The sequence below is a fragment of the Uloborus diversus genome, chromosome 6 (genome assembly GCF_026930045.1).
Source record: "Uloborus diversus isolate 005 chromosome 6, Udiv.v.3.1, whole genome shotgun sequence".
NCBI lineage: Eukaryota > Metazoa > Arthropoda > Arachnida > Araneae > Uloboridae > Uloborus > Uloborus diversus.
In genome coordinates, this window is record NC_072736.1 from 46,448,268 (window position 1) to 46,469,422 (window position 21,155).

Below are 21,155 nucleotides of genomic sequence, written 5' to 3' on the forward strand. Positions count from 1 at the left end.
TTTACGTGTTCGTTTCTTTTGCTTTGTTCGTTTGCTAAGACGAAAGTAACGAGTGGGCTTAATAGTTTGTTTGCTCATATTTAGAATTACCATTTATATACAATCAAGCAGGTCGGTTTTTAAGATCCTATAAACTTTAAAATTTTTGGAATGCTATCAAAAATAGTCAGTACGTCAATCTATTGGCACAAACGAAATATATATATATATATACTAGCATACTACCCGGCGTTGCCCGGGTGCTTTTTAATTCAACATATCTTTTGGATTATCAAATGTATGAATTCTATCTGAGCGTACAACAGTATGAAGAATAATGTTTCGGCTGTGTAGTGTACACCGGTACGTTGTCTGAGGTTGAATCAGACGAGCGGTACATAAATTGTCTTAATGAAAAAGACAAATGATTGTCTTTTGCACGTCTTGTGGGACAACCTTTTACGTGATGCTTCGAAAGAAAAGCGTTGTGCCGCCTTTGTAGGTTTTGCTTTCCCCAAGACTTAAAAAAATGCAACAGTACTTTCCACGTACAATTTATTCGAAAATAAATCATTGAATGCTTCCTCAAAAAAAGAGTCGTGAGCTTACCAAAAAAAAAAAATAAAAGCCAATCCCTATTATCAGGCACAAATATATACAAAAAAGTCTTCTTGGACACAGTTATAATATTTTCAGATTAATTTAAAATCATCTTCAATGTCCAAAAGCTAAACGGATAGTCCACCGTACAGAAAATAAAGAACTCACTCAGTGTTGTTAATAGACGATAACACTCTTTTTTGGCGGTGCTTTTCGAATGAAGGTATCAAGTGATAGGTCATTTTGTATGTTTTCAGGCAAGCACATTTCGCAGAAAACGTTTGCTTAGTATAAGAAAACTTTACAAAGTGTGTCTGCTTGCTCTTTCCAAGGTTCATGTCTTGCAACAATTTGAAATTTGTCAAGATTTAAGTTCTAGTTCAAATTTTTGCTGAGGATCTAGATTCCAAAAAACATCTTGATAACGAAGACTTTTTCTTACAAGCTTAGGAGAAATCATTTGAAAGCAAAAAAACAGTTCAGCGTAATTTTTCTGGCCATTTAATCAAATGTGCACCATTAGAGGGGGTGAGGGGGGAAGGATAATATTTTAGTATATAATTTCGTTTTGGAAGGTGAGCTGCTGTTCTTATGGGGTGGACAGTCCTGATTTAATGCACTTTTCATTTGCATGAAATAATACTTCTACTTGAAATAAAAGGGGGGGGGGGCTGAGGATTTATTTTATTTGGCGGAGGGGGGGTGCTGTAGCTTTGAGAGGAGATGCACCATCAATCTTGGAAGATGGACACACTCGATTTCTAACTTTAAGTTATCATAAAATAATATTTCCATATCAAATATATGGAGGGGGGTTCGGGGGTACTGCTTCGTTTTACGGGGATAGGGGGGCTCTGTAGCATTAGTGGGTTATGTCATCCCTCTTGGGGATCAAACACCTTTAATTTCATGCTTTTAAATTTAGAAAAACATAATATTCTCACTTTAAATTTACTCTAAAAATTCCGGAAAAATACCCAAAACAGCAATTTTTAGATGCCCCCCCCCCATTCCAAAACCCGACCCACAATGGGGTGGGACTTTTTACCTTTTCTTATTGGGAGGGTAATAAACAAATTGCACCAGGTTTAGCTTTTTTTTTGGATGTTTGGGTCCGACCCCTATTTTTACTGTACTAAAAATGACAGTAAGACAGTAATATTAATGTCTTTTAACGATTTGAAATTTGTCAAGATTTAAATTCTTATCTCAATTATCTCCTTTTATTTCAAGTAGACGACGTCAAAATTTCAATCGTCTTGAAATTTTGACAAATTTCAAGACGATTTGAAATTTGTCAAAATTTTAAAACGTAATACTTGCCGTAAATGTTATACGTGATATCTCACACTGATGCAGGTAGAGAGAGCACGTATTTAAGTTTGTTGCTTTAGACAGAGAATTTTTTAGAGAACATCAACATTTTAATTTATAGAGCCACAGTCGTTGTGAGAGGTGTGAATAGGTCCACTGACTACATTACAGTCATTATTTTAAGTTATGTAAAATATTAAAAATGGAAGTGGGTGCACGTGAACTATTGAACACACTTTTAAAAACCGTCAACTAAACTGCGTTACAGAGAAAGAAGTAAGCGTGCACATTTTGGTCACTATCCGTGTTAGATTTTGTTTTTTAATCATTTTCAGGCCGGAAAATTAAAAGAAAAATTCTTGTTTGTACTTACAACTGTATGATAGACAAATCTTTTGTTTTATTTTACAGAATCTTGTTGCATATTTTGTTCCCCTCATCCACAGCTTAAAAGCAAACGAAATGTATTTCACGTTTCGAAACGTAGTCTAAAAATTTAAAACTCAAATGATTAAAATTTTTTTAATTCATAAATTTAATTCTAAACTTTCTTCTAATTCTTAGTCCCCCTCTCAGCAGCAAGAAAATTTTTATTTCTAAGTGAAACCAACCTTGAGCAAGTAACATAAAGCTATCTATATCGAAAACAGTTACATCTCAAATACATTTACAGCACTTAATCGTCCATTGTGGTTACACGTGAGATACAAAGTGTTTCACCTTCTCCCTATACTGTTAAAAAGAGTTTAAGCTATTTTGTACAATGGAAAATTAACAGTGATAATTTTTCATTCATATTAGCAATTTTTTGCATTATAGCAATTTTTTGCAGTTTAAAACAGTTTAAATTTAAATCAATATTTATTTGCACTTTTTCCAAACTTAAAACTCCAACCCTCCCAAATAGTATGAATTCCACCAAATTATATTTCCGTGTGGTTTTACGGGGAAAAAAAGGTGCACAACTTTTAATTTAAGCACACATTGGCAATCCTAGTATGGTAGTTTATGTGCATGTAAGAAACGTCATGACCATCCCCCTCCCCCTTGAAAAACAAATTCCAGATACGCTATAAATTCCTACGCACAAATATGATTATTTTGCAATTTATTTGCGAAATTAGTATTTTTAACCCTTGCTCTTTGTTAGACTTCAGCAATTAAACTTAGTTGGATTGAATTAGGTAAAGATCTGACGTAAATCATTTAATCGTATAAAGAACACATGCATATTGGTTTTAAGGACCATCCAACATTTAGTTGTTGAAGCATGTACATGGATAATGAATGAATTATTGATACCGAGATGATTTTGGTATTTTCTGGCCTGTTCATGTAGGAAATACTGATCTCTAATTTCTTTCTACCATTACTGCAATGGAAATACCAAAAGAAAGCATGCAAACTAAGTAGAACTGTCGGAGACCGCTATTCAAAACACTAAATAGTAGCATTCCGATTTCGTTTAGTTTTCTTGCCAAACATGCTTTACGCTAATCGCGAATCGGCATTCACGGTAAACTTTGAGAATACCTTTAGTTTTGATTGTATTTAAAATATTTCCTGGTGGTTATAAATTGCAAATCATTTTTATTAGCTTGGAATCAAAGTTCCTAAATTTAACAATAGTAGTTAATCTTTGAAGAAACTTCATCTAGCGCAATTTATTACGGGCTATTCATTTAGACTAAATTAATAACTGTACACAAATTCGTTCGGGTAGAAAAGGGCAATTTTATGACTCAAAATATGAATTCAGACCTCTTTGGGTCTTTTTAAAATTCCAAAAACCCGCCTATATGAATTCCTGAGCAACAATTTACCCTTGTGCTAAATGTGGAAGAAATCCGACGAAAACTGGATTTGTAGAAGGAACATACACACACACACTCACACACCCACAAACATACATCCATTTATATATATATATATAGATTTGCCTTTGTTCTTTGATCACCTGGAGCGACTTCTATCAAACCAAATTAGATTATCGGTTATAGTTGAACCGAATTACTTAAAAATTGGAATTAAATCAAATAATAGTATAAAGAAAATTTACATATTGCAAATTGGTTATATAAGGATCATAAAACAGTAAATTAAATTTCTGTTGCAAGGATGAAATAGATGTGGTTTTAATAAAAGTAGTCTAATGCTGAAACAGTCGAAGATTGTACGTCAATATTGAATGCAATATTATTATCTTACTCATGTTTATATTTTCTCTGCTATTAACGGGAAAAACACTGATCAAAAATTACACACAACCTTTTCACTGTTGTGGATTTTATGATCAAACAATACTTAAAAATTACAATTTAACAGTAGCATTCTAAGTAAGTAGAGTCATGAGTAGCATCAACGGACCCCTTGGCTTCGTAGGTCGCAGTTCAAGAAACGACGTGCAGCATCATTTCTTATATCTACGGCTTTCTCGCCAAACATGCTTTAACGCTCATCGCTAAACGGCATTAACGACTATCGTTTAGGATACGTTTTGTGTTGATTGCATTTAAAATAGTTCCTGGTGGTTATATGTTGTTAACCGTTTTCATTTGTTTTGAACCAATGTTCACAAATTTAACGATTAAAGTTAATCTTTGAAGAAACTTCATCTAGGGCAGATTTTTACGGCCTATTCATTTAGACTAAATTCATAACTTCACAAAAATTCGTTCGTGCGGAAAAGAGCAATTTTATGACTTAAAATGTGAAATTTGACCTCTTTGGGTCTTTTTCAAATTCCAAAAACCCGCCTATATGAATTCCTGAGCAACAATTTACCTTTGTGCCAAATTTGGAAGAAATCCACGAAAACTGTGGATTTGTATAAGGAACATACACACATACCCACACACCCACAAACATCCATCCATTTATATATATATATATATATATATATATATATATATATATATCATAATACGAAATATCAACTTACAAAAAATAATGTACTTAAAAAATAATGACTTATGTGGGGTGTGACCGTTTAGTCACACTCCTAACACTTAAAAAGCATTGTTAAATTTTTACTGTTATTTCACAATCTATCTATTTTCTTATCTCTTGTTCAATTTTTCAATCGTTAATAAAATGTTTTTTCTTCTTCCACTCAAAATCAAGTACATTTTTTAAAACTTGAAGTGAAGGACATTTGGTGTTACTACATTTTTTTAAAAAATATGAATTCATTAATTAAATGAAATTAATTTTGTTTTCATGCGTAAGAAAGTTTTTTCTCTTATAATTTGTGATTCTGCCATACGTATACGTGTAAACACATTTATATAAGTTGTAATTAATAATTAAACAAGAAGTTCTGTCTAGAACTAGATGAGCCTAATTTCCCGTATACCCATACTACTTTCTAGTACCTGATCAATATTCTCAAAAATAGCTAAAATCGCAAATTTTTTCAAACATATTTTAAAAATACTTTAAGCTGATTTCTAGGAATAAAATAATCCCCACTCATCTAAAAAAAAAAAAAAAAAAAAAAGCAACTTTTAAACAAAGCAGCTAATACACTTTTTTCCATTCAAAAAAAATCTTTAACAGCTTTCAAAACGAGAAAATAATAATTAAGATTAATCAGCTCATTAAAATAAATACATTATATCAAAAAAAAAAATCGTTTCTTTTCCCCTGTTGCCAAAAAACATTTTTTTTAAATGAATTAATGCACTTACCAAAACAACAACAACAAAAAAAAAAAAAAAAAAAAAAATGTCAACTTAAAGAAATAATTTTCTTTGTCCAAAAAAAAAATCGTCTGCGCATATCTTTATGTAGAAACATAAATGACTTCGAGTTTATTCGCCAAAAACTGAGTACCTAAATTGAAACTTTAGCGTAAAAATAAAAACAAGTCATATCAACAATAATTATTTCACAGTTAAAACCATAGCTGCGGAGTCGGAATCAATCTCATTTTGAGATAAAGGAGTCGGAGTCGAATATTTAAGAATCGGAGTCAGTCATTTGTCCACCGTGTATAAATTTTTGCCAAAACTACGAAGTCAGAGTCAAAGTCGGGGAGTCGGAGTCCGATTAATTGTCGGGCACAGGAGTCGGAGTCGGAGTCAAGTGCCCCTAAATTCTCGGAGTCGAAGTCTGGACTACTATTTTGGAGACAATTTAAATACTGTAGGCTACTAAGTCAACTATTTTTAGTAACGGAACTCAGTGGCGCAGCTGCGAAACTACGTGAGGTTCAAGAAATAAACCGCCATCTCAGTCATTCCAGCGAATGACTGCAGTTTCGTGCTTATTAGCACTCATCAGCACGGCATAGGAAATGACTCAGCTGGAGGTGGAAAACCTCTTAAGGAAGCCAAGAATCCAAGCAAACTGGTAGCTAATATGGAATTAGAACTGACCAGACGAGTGACCGAAGCGATGTTGATTAAACATAAAATTTCTAGTATACATTTTAACAACTCTGTATTTTTTACTTGTGCTCATTAATGATAATAATTTTACTATGTTAGTATTCAAAATATATTAATTTTTGACTCTCATAAAAAATAAATAAACAAAAGGTAAACAAAAGACAAATAAAATGAATTAAAAAAGTTAGCCTGATAAACCGCAAGCATTTTCTCTATCAAAAACGAATAAGTTACTCTTATTCTAATTTCTAATGATCGGTATTTTAAAGGAATAATTAGAAGTTTACGTACCATCGATTCAAAAGGCATTCCTCTAGAATTACCTAAAATTATCCATCTCAGTTTTTTTCTTCTTAAACACTTTTTCTTCACTCCCTTTATTAAGTTAAGAGCACGGTCATTATTTTTTTACTCAGAATCAATGAATCATCGTTTTTAAATACAGTAAATCTGTGTAATTTCTCACTAATGGCTGCGTCCTCCACCACTTAGTTTTTTGCATCTAATTATGGGTTATGTAGTGTTGAGATGACATAATGAGCTGACACATCGTGATTCATTCTTTATATAAGCTTTTTTGGATTACATTTTCTGATGTTTCGATGAGTAGGTACATAAAAAAGTAATGTTTTTAAATGTTTAATTAGTGTTATAAATATGGCATAATTTTACAGTTGTCGTGTTATTTGAAAATTTAAATTTAAAAATAATTTTTAAAAGGATTGGAAGAGTTGAGTTGAAATCAACTAAACCAATTACTAAGAAGTACATCAATATCCACATTTGACATTGAAAAATATATTTTGCAAAAAGCTATAAATTAGACACATTCTAAGAACAGAATTAGTATTGATAAGTGTAGTAAGCATATGTAATGGGAATCTTCTCCACTTTCAGTACAACCCCTGTTCGGTCTTTGCCTTTTCAAAAATTTTCCTCAGGTTATTGAATATGGCTGCCAAAGAACCAAGTTCCTGTTGCCAGCAGTGGCTCTCATGAATTTCTTTTGGGAGCTCCGTACCTAGATGGTAGAAGCTTCGTCTTCTAAGCCGGATGTCGTGGGTTCGATTCCCACCGGTGCCCTGGGTGTTATTTCCTTCTCTTGTGCTGTAAATATTTGCTGTGTGTATCTGGAGGCAAGGCGCTTAGTACGCAGTCCTCTATGTGTGTGAAGCTGTGTAGTTTCTGAATAAATAAATAAATGTATTTCTTTTCTTGTTAAAAATAATATCAATTAAGACAACAAACTTTTAGTGCAGTTTGAGCCATTAAATATCTAGTAAGCATTATCTTAATGTTTTTTTCAGATTAATTTTCTTTCGTCATTCATTTCAGATCGAATATTTTCACTTAAAATAAAGAATTCCACGATTCCTGATGTTTTTACATCTATTCATATTTAAATATTGGCCGCTTTGACGACCTCGGTTTTTCTTTTTTTCATTTATCTCCCTCTTTTTATCGTAAAGGGTTTGCGTTTGCGTTTACTCCATTTTACATTTCCAAACTTCTTGAAAAATAATCGTTTTTATACGACAAAAATTTTCATAAAAATAATAAAACAAAGGCTGTACAAACTCTAACATTTGCTGTCAGTAAGTTATAGCTGCCTACATTTGAATACATTATGTGTAACGATTTTTAAATTATATCCTTTTGTTGTATGCTTATATCTGAATGTTAAAAATATAACTAGTGGTATTTTATTTGTTCTTTTTGTAAAGTATGATAATGTTTAACTTGTTGTTAATATTACTAATATCGAATAGGTTATTTGCTTTTTGAGCTGCTTCCTTACTTTAAAAAATAAAATAAATGTCTACCAAAAGTGCAAAAGTAGCTATCATTTTTTGTGACTTTGGTAGAAGTAGTTTTTTTCAGAACTCCTAGTCTAGAACTTTTATAGACATTTTCTTACCCTCATTTTCCTTTTCTTAGTTTCCCAACTATTTACTTACTCGAAAAACAATAATTTTCAAAGTAACGAAAAAGTACTGAATTTTGAACATATCGTAAAGTTAAAAGGACTCCGACAATGTCGTATTCAAATTTGATATATTCAAATGCTCATCAAATATTCAAATCAACATGCGCTAATTTTTGATAATTTGTGCTCATTTTTGAATACTAATAATTTCACAATTGAGGATTATTAGGTTGTTACCCTAATTGAAATTATTACGAGTTACGTACTCATTTTCGAGTATGAAACAATTCAACACACAATTTGAAAAAATGGTAAGCTCACTCATATTTGAAGCAAAAGGTCTCAAGAAAATTTGAAAGCATGAATGTGCTCAGATTTGAAATTTTTCTTAGTACTCTCAGCGTGACGGAATCCTTTTCTCTGTGCTCACGGAAAATATAGATCGAAAGTAAGCAAACAGTTTGCCAGTAGGTTTGCCACTATGGTCATCAGTTTTTAAGATTTTCAAGAGATTATTAAAATAAAAAATATAAACCATCAGTATTATCATTCGCCGCCTTTTTGGCACAAATTTAATCATGTAAGCCAAGTTTAATGTCCTCAAATGGCGCATTTGCTTGTTTAAATCTAATATATATTTTCATAAATGCAGAATAGGCAATCAAATCAACTGAGGTTAGGTCAACTCCAAATTCTAGATGCGCTTGGCCAAAGTATTTTTATGCATTGAACGTTCATTTTTCAATATAATAAATACATCAGCCCATTTAAATCTTTGGAATTTTATATATTTGTCCCCGGTACGCTCAAAAGGTTTCCTAAAAGCATGGGAGAAGTTCTTTTAAGGAAATTAGTTTGAGATTCTGTGCCATACATCAACAACTAGTGTTCTTTCATAGATAACACTTAGTATCCGTCGTTCAAAGCTACTAAGAACGATATTCGTCATTGTTAAAGTTTTGGAAGAGCTTGATTCCAGGCATATTATGTCTTTTTCTGAGTCTCTAACTTGCTTAAGTAACTGAGTTTCTATCTACAACTAGCTTAATTTGGAGTAGGCAATTCCCGAAATTCATTTTCATTCTTGCCTCTCAGAACACTTGCCTGTCTTGGATCTAGTGTATGTTGGTTTGAGCTTTGTTCATCGAAAGCGACAACATGTAAAATTATTTTATCTTTTGAAGCTAAATAGGAAAAACTTAATCATAGCGTGTGATTGCTTCTACTGTTAAACATAGTAAAGTGTGGTGCAATTTCTTAAGTAATATGTTTTATGTGTTTTGGCTAAGTATGATTCCAGTCATGTGCGGCTTGCTAAAAGTTTTGTTCGTGTACAGCCTAAAAAAACTGTTTGCATGATATCTTTTCATCCATAAGCTCATTTCTTTAGCATTGAAAACGGGTTCGTTGTAACTTTAAAATTCGTATCTACTCTTCTCCACGAGTTCAGGCAATTCAAAGTCGTGACATTATCTCTAATTAGTCACACGTTCTTGAGAATGAATTTTGATAAATCTATTCAATTTTTTCTTTATAATAAATATATAACTGCTTTACATTTAAATTTAAAAATTAATGCATATGCAATGAGCAAGTTCCTCAAAAGAAATTCCTCAAAGAAAGTTCGTTTCAGAGTTAAAACAAAACATTAATACTAATTTAATCTAGCTTAATTAGATTACATGAACAAAATGTTTTTATCTAAATGTTACTAATTCACAATAATTGAATCAGCAAGAAGAAAAAAGAGGAAAAAGTAATTATAATTGTATTAAATTAGGTTTCGGTTAACACATTACGTTAACTTACAAAACTACTTTTCTTGGGTTACTTTATTATCGTGCTAGAGTCCGCGTTTTATATTTAAGAATACAGAGCATTACACTTTATTTAAATATATTTAATTAGTTCTTACCACTCTATTCTAGAAATTTGCTAATTGTATGCACAATGTGCGTATGCTTTCACTCAGACAAATATTTTTACCAACATTGATTAAACGGAAAAGCTAAATAGAACCATTTGAAACAGTGGGAAGCAAATGGATGTAAGTGGTAAAAATAAAAATTTGGAGGTAGCCAGTACACATAGTAGGAGAATCTCTCCTGCGTCTTGTGGCAAGAGATAGTATCAATAACCTTGGTATGTACTATTATGCAGTATGATTTAGAAAAACTTTTTAATGAAAGCCTACCTATAGATTATCTTCAAACGCATTTTACTCAAAACTTGAAAACATCCACTTACATCCTTTTGCTTATTACTGCCTCATTTGAAAATTAATTATGATTATAATAGAAAAGTCCCTCTTGCTAGAACTTCTCCTAAAACAATTTAAAAAAGTAAACTGAAATAAATGAACTTAAATAAAATAGGAAATCCGTCGCTCTAAATTTGCATTGCAAACGAAATTTTTTTGAACTTTTATTTGCCATTTATTTTCAACTCTGATATATTGCTCTAAAATTATTGAATTCCAGATACAATTACTAAAAATAAAATAATGAAATCCATTCGGAAACTCTCTGGATATTTAATACCTCTGAGATTCGAAATTATCTGCTGATAGATATTTACATTTCAAAAGTAACCTTTAAGCTTTAAACTCGGAAGCACGATTATTTTACCAATAACTCTTAATCTTCCACTGCATTATTCATCACGTGTTCAACTGTCATCTACATATCAAACAAACAGCGAACATTTCGTTCTGTTTACAGTACCCGGATTGAAAAATCTAGGCAATCCACAAAACTCCTTCAAATCTACCACATTAGCATAGCCTAGCTAGAGCGAGTTTCCACCGAACTTCCGCATCTTAAAGCATATTTATCAAGTGTACCTCAACCTTTCTCGTCTTCCGAGGAACTCTTCAAATAAACAGCGAAGGTAAAGAAAAAGAACGGAAAAGAAGAAGCAAAAAGGGAAGAAGAGGGGTGAAAATCAATCCATTCTGTCTCAGGGAATGTTCAGAGAGGGTGGAGGTAAGATCGGAGACTCATCCCCGAACAAATAACAGAAATTCCTGAAGATGCCTCTGTACGACAACGCGTGGAAAAGCAATTTAAGAGCCCATTACAGCACCTCGCGCGCAATTGGCCGTTGGGGGCAAGAATGGGATAAACTGTTATTATACTTGCGTGTCAAGAGGAATTATCTGTGCTAATAGCATCTGATAATATTCTTGTACATTAGAGTTTTACTTAACATTTGGGGAAATGTAATTTCCTCCTTAATATATAATCGCACTTTGCGCTTTTGCATGTGGTTTAATCGGTGACACTTAGTTTTTTCCAGGTATCATTCTCGTACTTCTTTTTTTAATCACTATGTGCTTCTAATTTTAGTAATTGTCTCTTCCCCACAAAAGTGTCCAATTAGACAAAAAGTCGAAGAGGATACTTTGAATGCATTTTAAATTGCATATTTTTGTCTGGAATGTATTGCATAAAGAAGAATGATCACGGGAAGATTGTTGCCTCCCCCCTTTTTTTGATGGAACTTCTTAAATGATGTTCTAAAACGTGATATCACCACACTATATGGCTTTATACTGTCATAGATGCTTTGTTAATGTGGAGCATGAAATATTTGATACATTTCGTGGTCGGTTTGAAGCCAAAAACATTCTTGTGAGCCCACGTTTGTGTTGATGATAGTGATGGCAAACTTACAACTTCTGTAGAGAAATTTGCTAAATAAGCTAACTTTAATTTTTATTGCAATAAGTAGGGGAATGTTGGGCTAAATGAAATAGTGGGCTAGAGCGAAATGGTAAAATATTAACTCCACTATTAGTGCCACCTATCTTGTAGCATTTTAACTATGCAGTAACACATGTAAACTACTTCAGTCAGAAAAAAAAAAAAAAAAAAACTACAGTTGAAGATTAAGGCATAAATCGTAAATAATGCAGGCCATTTTTAAAAACTGAAACTCATATTGTACTATTTTGTTGTAAAACAAAATTATTTTTCTTGTTATAAAATCATAAAGTTCTTGTTAATAATATTTTGAATACATTGAGACCTTCGAATATTCGGTGCAATATTTCTCTAGTTAATGTTAGACTATTTTGTATTTAAAATACTTTGTACAGTTAGTCAAGTACATGCGGGACAAAGTAGATGGGGCAAAGTGAGATAGTTTATTTTGTGTACTCATTCAATTATTAACTATATCACTAACGTATTCATTTATTAATTAAATCATTTACATTCCTTTATTTTGTAATTCACTTATTTATTTTTTTTTCAAATTATTTTCTTATTCCCTGTTTTACTCACTCATTTATCTTTTTTCATATATTAATTAATTAACTTATTCAATTAGCCTTTTAAATTTTTTATTATATTTTCCTTATTCAAACTATTATTTTTTAATTCATTTGATCAAAAATATTTTTATAATCTAATAGATAATATTTCGTTTGAAAAAATATTAAATTTTTCAGTTTGCCCCATAGAAAAAAAAAGTGTACATTTTCACCTTTTTATTATTTTTTTAAGGCGCAAAAATTTAGTCTCAAAAATTAAAAATACTGATTCAATACAAGTTTTATTATGAAATACAATGTTCTTTCTTTACGTACTGTAATTTTCAAAACACGTTTACAATTTGTTCATGTTGAAAGCTCTGCCATCCCAACTATTTCACATTGCACCACACGTTCCTGCTATTTGAAACGAGGATGTGTGTTTTAGTAATAATTCGCAACCGATATGATTAGTGTATCTTTTATTCAACAAATAGTTTGTTATATATAAACGACTCAGAAGACAACTTGAAGCAATGAACAAAACGTCCTCCAAAATTCAAAATGCTCACGTTGAAACATCTCAAAGTGTAGATTTTGTCTTAAACAAAGTTAAAATTATGTATAAAACACAAAACAGCAATATTTCAGCTAGTTGTCTTTAAAATATTTTTTTCAGTACATTTTTAAGAAACGGAATTTTCCAGATTGGTTAAAATAGACTTATATGCTAAGAGTTAAATGAAAAAAAAAAGAGTTGAACTAAGAAATCATTTGAATTAAAATAACCATATTTCACGGTTATCTGGATTGCATAAAATACATGCACTTTGTTATTTTGTTTTTAAATAAAACAAAACAATTTTCTGCATTATTTTGTAATTTCATGTGAAATGCTTTATGCACCATCGCTTAAAGACAAGTGCGTTTAAGTCTTTTATTTATTTATTTATTTTTCTTAATATGCTATGATCATTAGAAATTTTAATCGTTCAGATTTGTATGCGATTTTTGTAATTACTAAAGGTTTTCTACCCTTTCCTTCAGCAGGCAACCATTTTTTTACATTTTCTAAGTCTTGTTAAATTTTCTCTTTTTTGTTCTCTTTTTGGATGTAACTGTATTAACTTTTAGAAGCCTCATATCAAACTTGAAACAGCATTTCCGGAGCACTGATCAATGCAATGTTTGAATTTATCATTTTGTTTGTCCAAACTTTATTGAAACTAATTAAAAAGGAACAATTTGATCGAAATGTGTTTCATCCAGCATTTGATTTTTTTATGTTGAACACATTGACAGGGTCATATTGATTTAACATTTATAAATGTATGCAAATTTCAAATAAAGTCATACACTGAAGTAATGCATTTATCAGGATATATAGAAAGAAATGAGTGAGTTAAAATATTTTACTTTTTGATCGGAACCGTAGAATTTTGCACTCATAAGATGGCTACAAATTTTGTCACGCAGGCAGAAGATAGCTGGGTATTTTTTGTTATATTTTTGAAAATTAATTTATAATACACAAAAGCAGCATGAAATAGTAAAACTGAGAATTAGGGAAAAAAAACAATATATATCTTTAAAGTAACGTTCAACAGTTGGCTGCTTCGGTTGTATAATAAGTATTTTATTTTATTTATTTATTTATTTATTTTTTTTTTTTTTGTATAAGTTGATACTATAGTTGGGGCTAACTTAACCTGGCAGCATTTTGAAGGCTATGCAGATTCTAATCACATCATACAAAAGCTGTCAGGTTAGGTTAGCCCAACCTATAAGTTTATAATAATATACCAAAGTGTAAGAACGAGAAAGAACTTATAGTCAATGAGCTGAGACAATCCTCATTTGTAAATTTTTTTTCCAAATGCGTGAAGACAGCTTCGCATTTAGCATTAGAAAATACTTACTGGACGAACTTTTCGATGCTGCACAATATTGCGCATTTTTGTTTTCTAAAAAAGAATCATTAAGATATCATATAAAATTAAAACATCTCCATGATAAATTACAAAAAAAATAAAAATATAGAAGATAATCATCTTCATCATTATACAGTCAAAAGAAAATGAAAAAAAAGTCTGCTTTTCTAAGGAACCTCCTTTGACAAGCAGAAAATCTTAATTGGAAGTAATTGAAGAAGATTAATTTTCTTCGCTTGCCTTGATCAGAGCGAAAGGCATCCCAGTGGAATAAACCGATAATCGGTTATAGCTACAGTACATAAACCCACCTCCCTCGAAGAGATAAAAACACTTTATAAAAGCAAATAGGAAAACAAGGTATTGATTTTGCAATTTTCTTTGAGCTGGAGAAGATGGTTTATGTAATAGATTGGCGTGGGGGAAGTACTGTAAGCAACTTGCAGAGAGTGCAAGTTGTCTTCAACTCACGTGAACCGAATCAAATTGCCGTTTGTGAGGAAGGATCCTGCTAAAGGAAACAGGGTACAGATATATCCGGGTTCTCTTTCTCCCGAACACGTAGATTATGTTAGTGGAGAGATGATTGATTGCATTTGAAAGAGTAAAACTGCGCACAGGTGTTTGCGAGTTATGAAGATTTTTTTTTACGTCTTTGTTTTGTAGTGTGGACATTGTATACATACCGTTTGTTGATTTAGATTGATTGTAGCTATGAAATGAGTAAGCATATATCTTTTGCATTCTTTAACATCTTCTTGTAAGTATTTCATCGTAAAGTATCTCATTTTCAAGTAAAATAAAATATGTAATACTATGATCGATCTTAAATGCAAAAGTATGTTTAAGATTTGTGGAATTAATAAGGTTAGGTTGAAATGGTCATGGGAAGCACTCTGTAGGGTCTGGTGGGGTAAAATGGTCATAAAATCTTAGGTTTTCAACTTAGGTGGATAATAAATAGAATTAATTCTTTAAACACTTCAACTTTTTTTGTTGTTATTTTACATTGCATTATTAAAGAACACGGTACATTGAATTTCAGGGAAAAAAATATTGATTTAAGTAGTTTTATAACATTTGTATTTCCCTATGTATTTATGACCACTTTAGTCCATGGGGTGGGGGAAAGTGGTCATAGCATGGGGTAAAGTGGTCATAGTTAAAAATGGATGCAAAACCATTATAAATAACCTTAATATTTGTATATTTCGGTTATTTTTATAGCTATAAGTATTTGCACAAGTATATGTGTGTACACACAAGTATATACGTGTCGTGTAAACATGAGTAAACTCATTCATATATGAAGGGATACATATATGCGCTTGCCTACTCAAGTACTATATACTTGAATACACGAGTATATAAGCATGAATACGTGATTACCTACAGGAGTGTATACGTGTCTTCACGAGTATATACGTGTCACGTGTATATACGAGTATATGCGCATAAACGAACGTCATATGCGCGCATGCACTTGTATCTTGGGTATATACGTGCATACCTGAGTATATACGTGTATAGTAGACTATATACGCAAATACATATACTCTATACATGCTATACATAAAAGGGTATACACGTGTTAATTCGTGGATACATCCACTGCGTCTTTGTACGTGTCTACTCATATATATGTATGGAAGCACGAGTACATACGTATGTATACGCGTAAACATGATTATATACCTGTATAGACGCATATACGTACTATTACTCGCATACACCCCTACATATATGCAGGGGCGCCGACTTGCAAAAATTATTGGGGGGACTAAACGTCACCGGTGATCCAGGGGGTATGTAATCCCACGGACACCCCCCCCCCTTTTCCAAAAAAAGAATAAAAGTTTAGATTTTTGAACTTTGAAAATGCCAATTTACATATTTTCTGATTTATACAGACAAACAATATGTGGCATAGCGTTTTCAAAGTCAATCTAAGAATTTGTACGCAAATTTTCTGGTTCAATTAGATCATGTCACTTGTCTTCAGTGAGGGACATTTTTACAGTTCTATTTTTGGGGAAGTCGTCGTACAGTGTCGTGGCTATAAGCATTGATATAAAGTAGGGCACTTGAATTGCATGGAAGGGCACTCCCAGTGGCGCCTATCCAAGAAAAATTGGTGGGGTGGGGAGCATACCACGGGTCTAACCCCGGGAAATTTCAATAAATTGGAGATGGAAAAAGTAAGTTTTACAGTTTTTTAAGCATTTTAGAGCAATATATTATCAACATTAGAATCCCGAAAACTTTACTCTCGCTAACTCGACACACGTTTTGGCTTTGAAAAAAAAAAATCACTTGTACGGTATTTTCGTAAAAAAGTTAGTATAATTTATAGTATAATAATTTTGTTTTTAGACTACTACAGAACAGTGAATATATATCTATAAAAAGATTGAAATTATATTTAAATAAATCTTAAACTATCATTAAAAAATAAATCTTAAAATATTGCTGTCGCACTTTGATTAATAAGTGAAATAGCTAATTTGAGCTTGCTTTGAATAAGGCTCAGAGTTCATTAAATAAAAATAATATCCCACAGTTAATTTGTTTAATATTAGTTAATAAAGTTAATATAGTATGTAAATAGCCGGTTTTTATAGAGTCTTATAACCTAAAAATATTTAAGTATTTGAAAAAAAAAACTAATGCAGTACTATAGTATTACGGGAATAAAATAATAGTAGGTACTAATGTTTCGAAATTTTAATCTAACATTGTGTATGTAGTTAATTCTCTATTTTACAGAGATTTTTAAAATTGCTTTAAACACCAATAGAAGGGTGTTTTTAGAAAGGTGCTAGGCTGTCTTTAGAAAGGTGCAAATGTCAACCGCCTGTCTTGATTACTGAATTTGAAGTCGTAGACGACTTGTCAAATATTCAATTCATCCAAAATATCTTGGTGGTTACGAAGAACAGCCAAATTGTTCAATTGCTTCTGCTTTTCAGTGAACCTGCTTTTTACTGTAATAATTGTTTTAACTCATTACGGAATGTATTTTACAAGGTAACTATCTCCAAACAACTAAAATAAAAAATACTAGGACAAATTTGAGTTTAGAAAGCATTAAATAGCTAATAATTTTCTTAAATTATTGGGGTGGCTCTGCCCCCTCAAAATTTTTTTTGAGGGGGCTCGGGCCCCCTCAGGCCCCATGGAGTCGGCGCCACTGCATATATGTATACACGAGTATATACCCTTACATACATGTATGCCTACAGAGTGCATCCAAGCTCTTGGGAAAAACTCTAAGGGGTGTGAGAGGGGAGGATAGGAAGCAAAGAATCATAAGGAACCTATGGTGGCTGACGCACTACATGCACACAAAGCCAAACACTGATGGATGCAAAACAGGTCACGAATTTCTTGCACAAAGATGATTTTATCCAAAGTTTTAGTTTTTAAGAAATATTTAGAACAGTTCTTGAAAGTTACGGTCTGTAGTAGCTCTTGGTCTGTAGTAAGAAGCATCGCAACAAAGACGCAGCGGCTGATGAAAGTTTTTCATAAGTCTTGTTATAGCAACCGAGAGTGATTTGTGATTGCGACGGATGTAAAAAACAGTTATAGGCCGCAAATTTTCATCAATCGCTTTAAAACTTTCTTAAGACCTCAAATGTTGTGTAAAATTGTCTTTGTGTAATAAATTTCTAATCTGTTTTGCATCCATCAGTTCCTGGCTTTGCGTGCATGTAGCGCGTCAGCATTGCGTTTGTGACCATCTGTTCCTTATGGTTCTTTCTTCTTATCCTCCCCTCTAACAGCTTTTAATAATTTGCTCAAGAATGTAAACTCACCCTGTATACTTTTATGTCATACGCTTGTATGTGTCTACTCGAGTGCGTATACGTGTATACGTGTCCACCTGAGTATATAAGTGTTTGTATCTATACGAGAATAAGCGAGGATATACGTGTATATATCTATAGAATGTATATATGTAAAGATAAAAATACTTGCAGATGCCCTTATACGTATTTATTTGTGCATTTATGTGATTTCATTTATATACGTGCCTACACGAGTATATATGCGTATGAATACGCATATACTCGTATATTTAACCCCGTTTATTTTAAAAACAATACGCATTAAGTGAAATTAATAATTAGTTTATTTCTGCCTTATACTTAAAGATTTAATGACATTAAAAGAACAATATTCGTTTTTATGCCTAATATTATGACCACTTTACCCCATCTTACTTTAACTGTTCTAAAAAATTATCTAAAATGTATTCATATAACTGCTAATGCGGAAGAGTTCTTGAGACATGTAGGAAACGACCTGTGCAGTTAATCTGTTCATAATTCCAGCAAACAAAATTTCCCAAGCAAGTTTAAAAGGTGTTAAGATTTTTAAATTTTTCAAATTCACACATAATATTTTTTCTAACCAAATAAAGTTTTTCCAGCTGTAAAATTTTATGTTCAAAATGTAGTTTCTAATTGCCTTACTCTAAAATAAAATTTTCATATTCATTCGAACATTTATTTCCAAGCTATAGCCATTTATTTGACGAATGACTACTTTACCCCATCGACTACTTTCCCCCACCAGACCCTGGGCGTTTAATAAAACACGCGTTCATTCTTTTAAGTGTAAGTAGATGAATATAGGGTAAAGTGAAATAGCAGGGTTAAGTGAAATGGTGAGATATTTTCACATTTTGCAGCGCCACCTATCTAACAATATTTTAACTAATTTCTTGGAACCATATTTGGTTCCAAATAAAATTTAAATAGCTCTACAGATTAAATATAGAATAATATAAGTCATTTTCAAACTTGATGTCATTGTGATATGTTGCGGTTTATTAAAAATAATTTATTATAAAATGTTAAAACTTTCTCATTGAGCGCGTTAGGATTTTTTTTTTATTTTTTTACGTCTTTGTTTTGCAGTATGGACATTGTATATATACCGTTTGTTGATTTAGATTGATTTTAGCTATGAAATGGGCAAACATGTATCTTTTGCATTCTTTAACATCTCCCTAAAATGTTTCATTTTCAAGTAAAATTAAATATATAATCTTATGATCGATTTTACGAGCAAAATTGTGTTGAAGTTGAGGAATTAATAAAGTAAGATTGAAATGGTTGTGTGAAATAGTGTGTAGGCGTTCAAAAAACCCACGTTTATGCTTTAAATTTAAATAGATGAATGTGGGGTAAAGGGAATTAGCATAGCAAAGTGAAATGGTAATAATTTTAACTTGCAACTTATATTTGCATTCAATCAGTGGCGGTTCGTGGGAGGGGCAAGAGGGGGCTCGAATCCCGTCACTTTTTTTAGACAATAATTTGTAACTTTTTTTTATTTATTTTCCTTTTTTTGTGCGTACGTGCTTAAAATTAAAAAAAAATGAATTGTACCGCATTTTCCTGTGTATAATATGCGGATTATCTGTTAAAAAAGTGTAAAATAAATAAGTTGCGGATTATACGCTACCGCGGAAAATATTTTTAAAAAATAATTCAAAAAAGATTGGGGGGGGGCGGGGGTGAGTGAGCTCATGATCTGGCCCCCTCACTTTTTCAAGGCACGAGCCACCACTGCATTCAATCAAAAAACGTATGCATTCATAAACTAATTTCTTTACATTATTTCATTCATCAATTCATTTACTTGATCATTATTTCACTGTTTTATTATTTGTTCACTATTTTCATCATTTATTTATTTTTGTCATACATAAATCAATGTATTTATTCATTTATTTATTCATTAAGTGAAAAAAAATTAATAATAAAGTACAAAATATTTCATTTAGAAAATAATTTTAATTTTCACTTTCAGCAAAGAAAGAAAAAAAAATGAAATTGATTTTTTCTTTTGATGGCTCAAATTTGATGCCAAAACTGAAAATAATGGGTCTATTTAAGTTCATTTATGAAACATGTTGTTCTTTTTTTTACGTACTGTACATTTTAATGCGAATTTCCAAAACGTTTATTTTGAAAAAAGCCAAAATATCATAACTAAGGCACTCCCTACACGTAAGCACATCTCCAGTGCATGAAAGGATTACGATACATATTTGTTTTTTTGAAATTATTTATTGCATATTTTACAATCCTATATTGGACGCTTTTGCAAAAAGTGTCAATAAATGCTCAAAAAAGAGAAAAAGAAAGGAAAAAAAAATATGTGTATACTTTCTTGTAGTTGTTTATTACTTAACATTGTAATTTAGTTATTATTTTATTGCAGGTCGCATTCATTCTCCATCTATCATTCCTGATTTTCCGCCGCCTTTTCCACATTTTCCAGCTTTAGGCGGAAGGTAAGTGATTTCTGGTTCATCTGTTATTTTTACCAAAAAACCAAGGTTTGTTTATTGCTTCGCATCTATAGAGGTCATGAGAGATTCTGATGCTCCTCTCATGAAAATAAAAAGAACAATATATTTTTCCATGGATTGTCTGGAATCTAGAAGCAGGAACTTAATTCTTAAAATATTGAGCCTGTTTAAATTGACTAAAAAGTTATCTCATTGCAGGTTTTTTTTTAATCGGTGACATAAAAAAAACGAGAACGTGGTGAAAAAAAAACTGGAACAGTTAGGAATTTAACCTACTCCTTAACAGGTGGAAAGCGGGATTGTTCAACGTTGATATTCCGTAACTTTCAGTTATAATGTAAACAAGTATAAATATTTATCCTCTATTTCCATCCTTAAACCGGTTTATAGTATATCTTTCGTTAACACATTAAATATTTAATAGTTTGTT

At 31.7% G+C, this 21,155-nt stretch overlaps 1 protein-coding gene across 2 annotated transcripts in view; it reads left to right on the forward strand.

Annotated features, from left to right (window-relative positions):
* LOC129223814 (tyrosine-protein kinase transmembrane receptor ROR2-like) overlaps positions 1-20,770 on the forward strand; it is a 264,925-nt gene extending 244,155 nt beyond the window's left edge. For both annotated transcript variants that reach the window (XM_054858172.1, XM_054858173.1), the window contains exon 5: positions 20,635-20,770. In XM_054858172.1, coding sequence (XP_054714147.1) covers positions 20,635-20,711 — 77 coding nt within the window. In that variant the 3' untranslated portion in view covers positions 20,712-20,770. The remainder of the gene's footprint in view (positions 1-20,634) is intronic.
* The last annotated feature ends 385 nt before the right edge of the window (positions 20,771-21,155 follow it).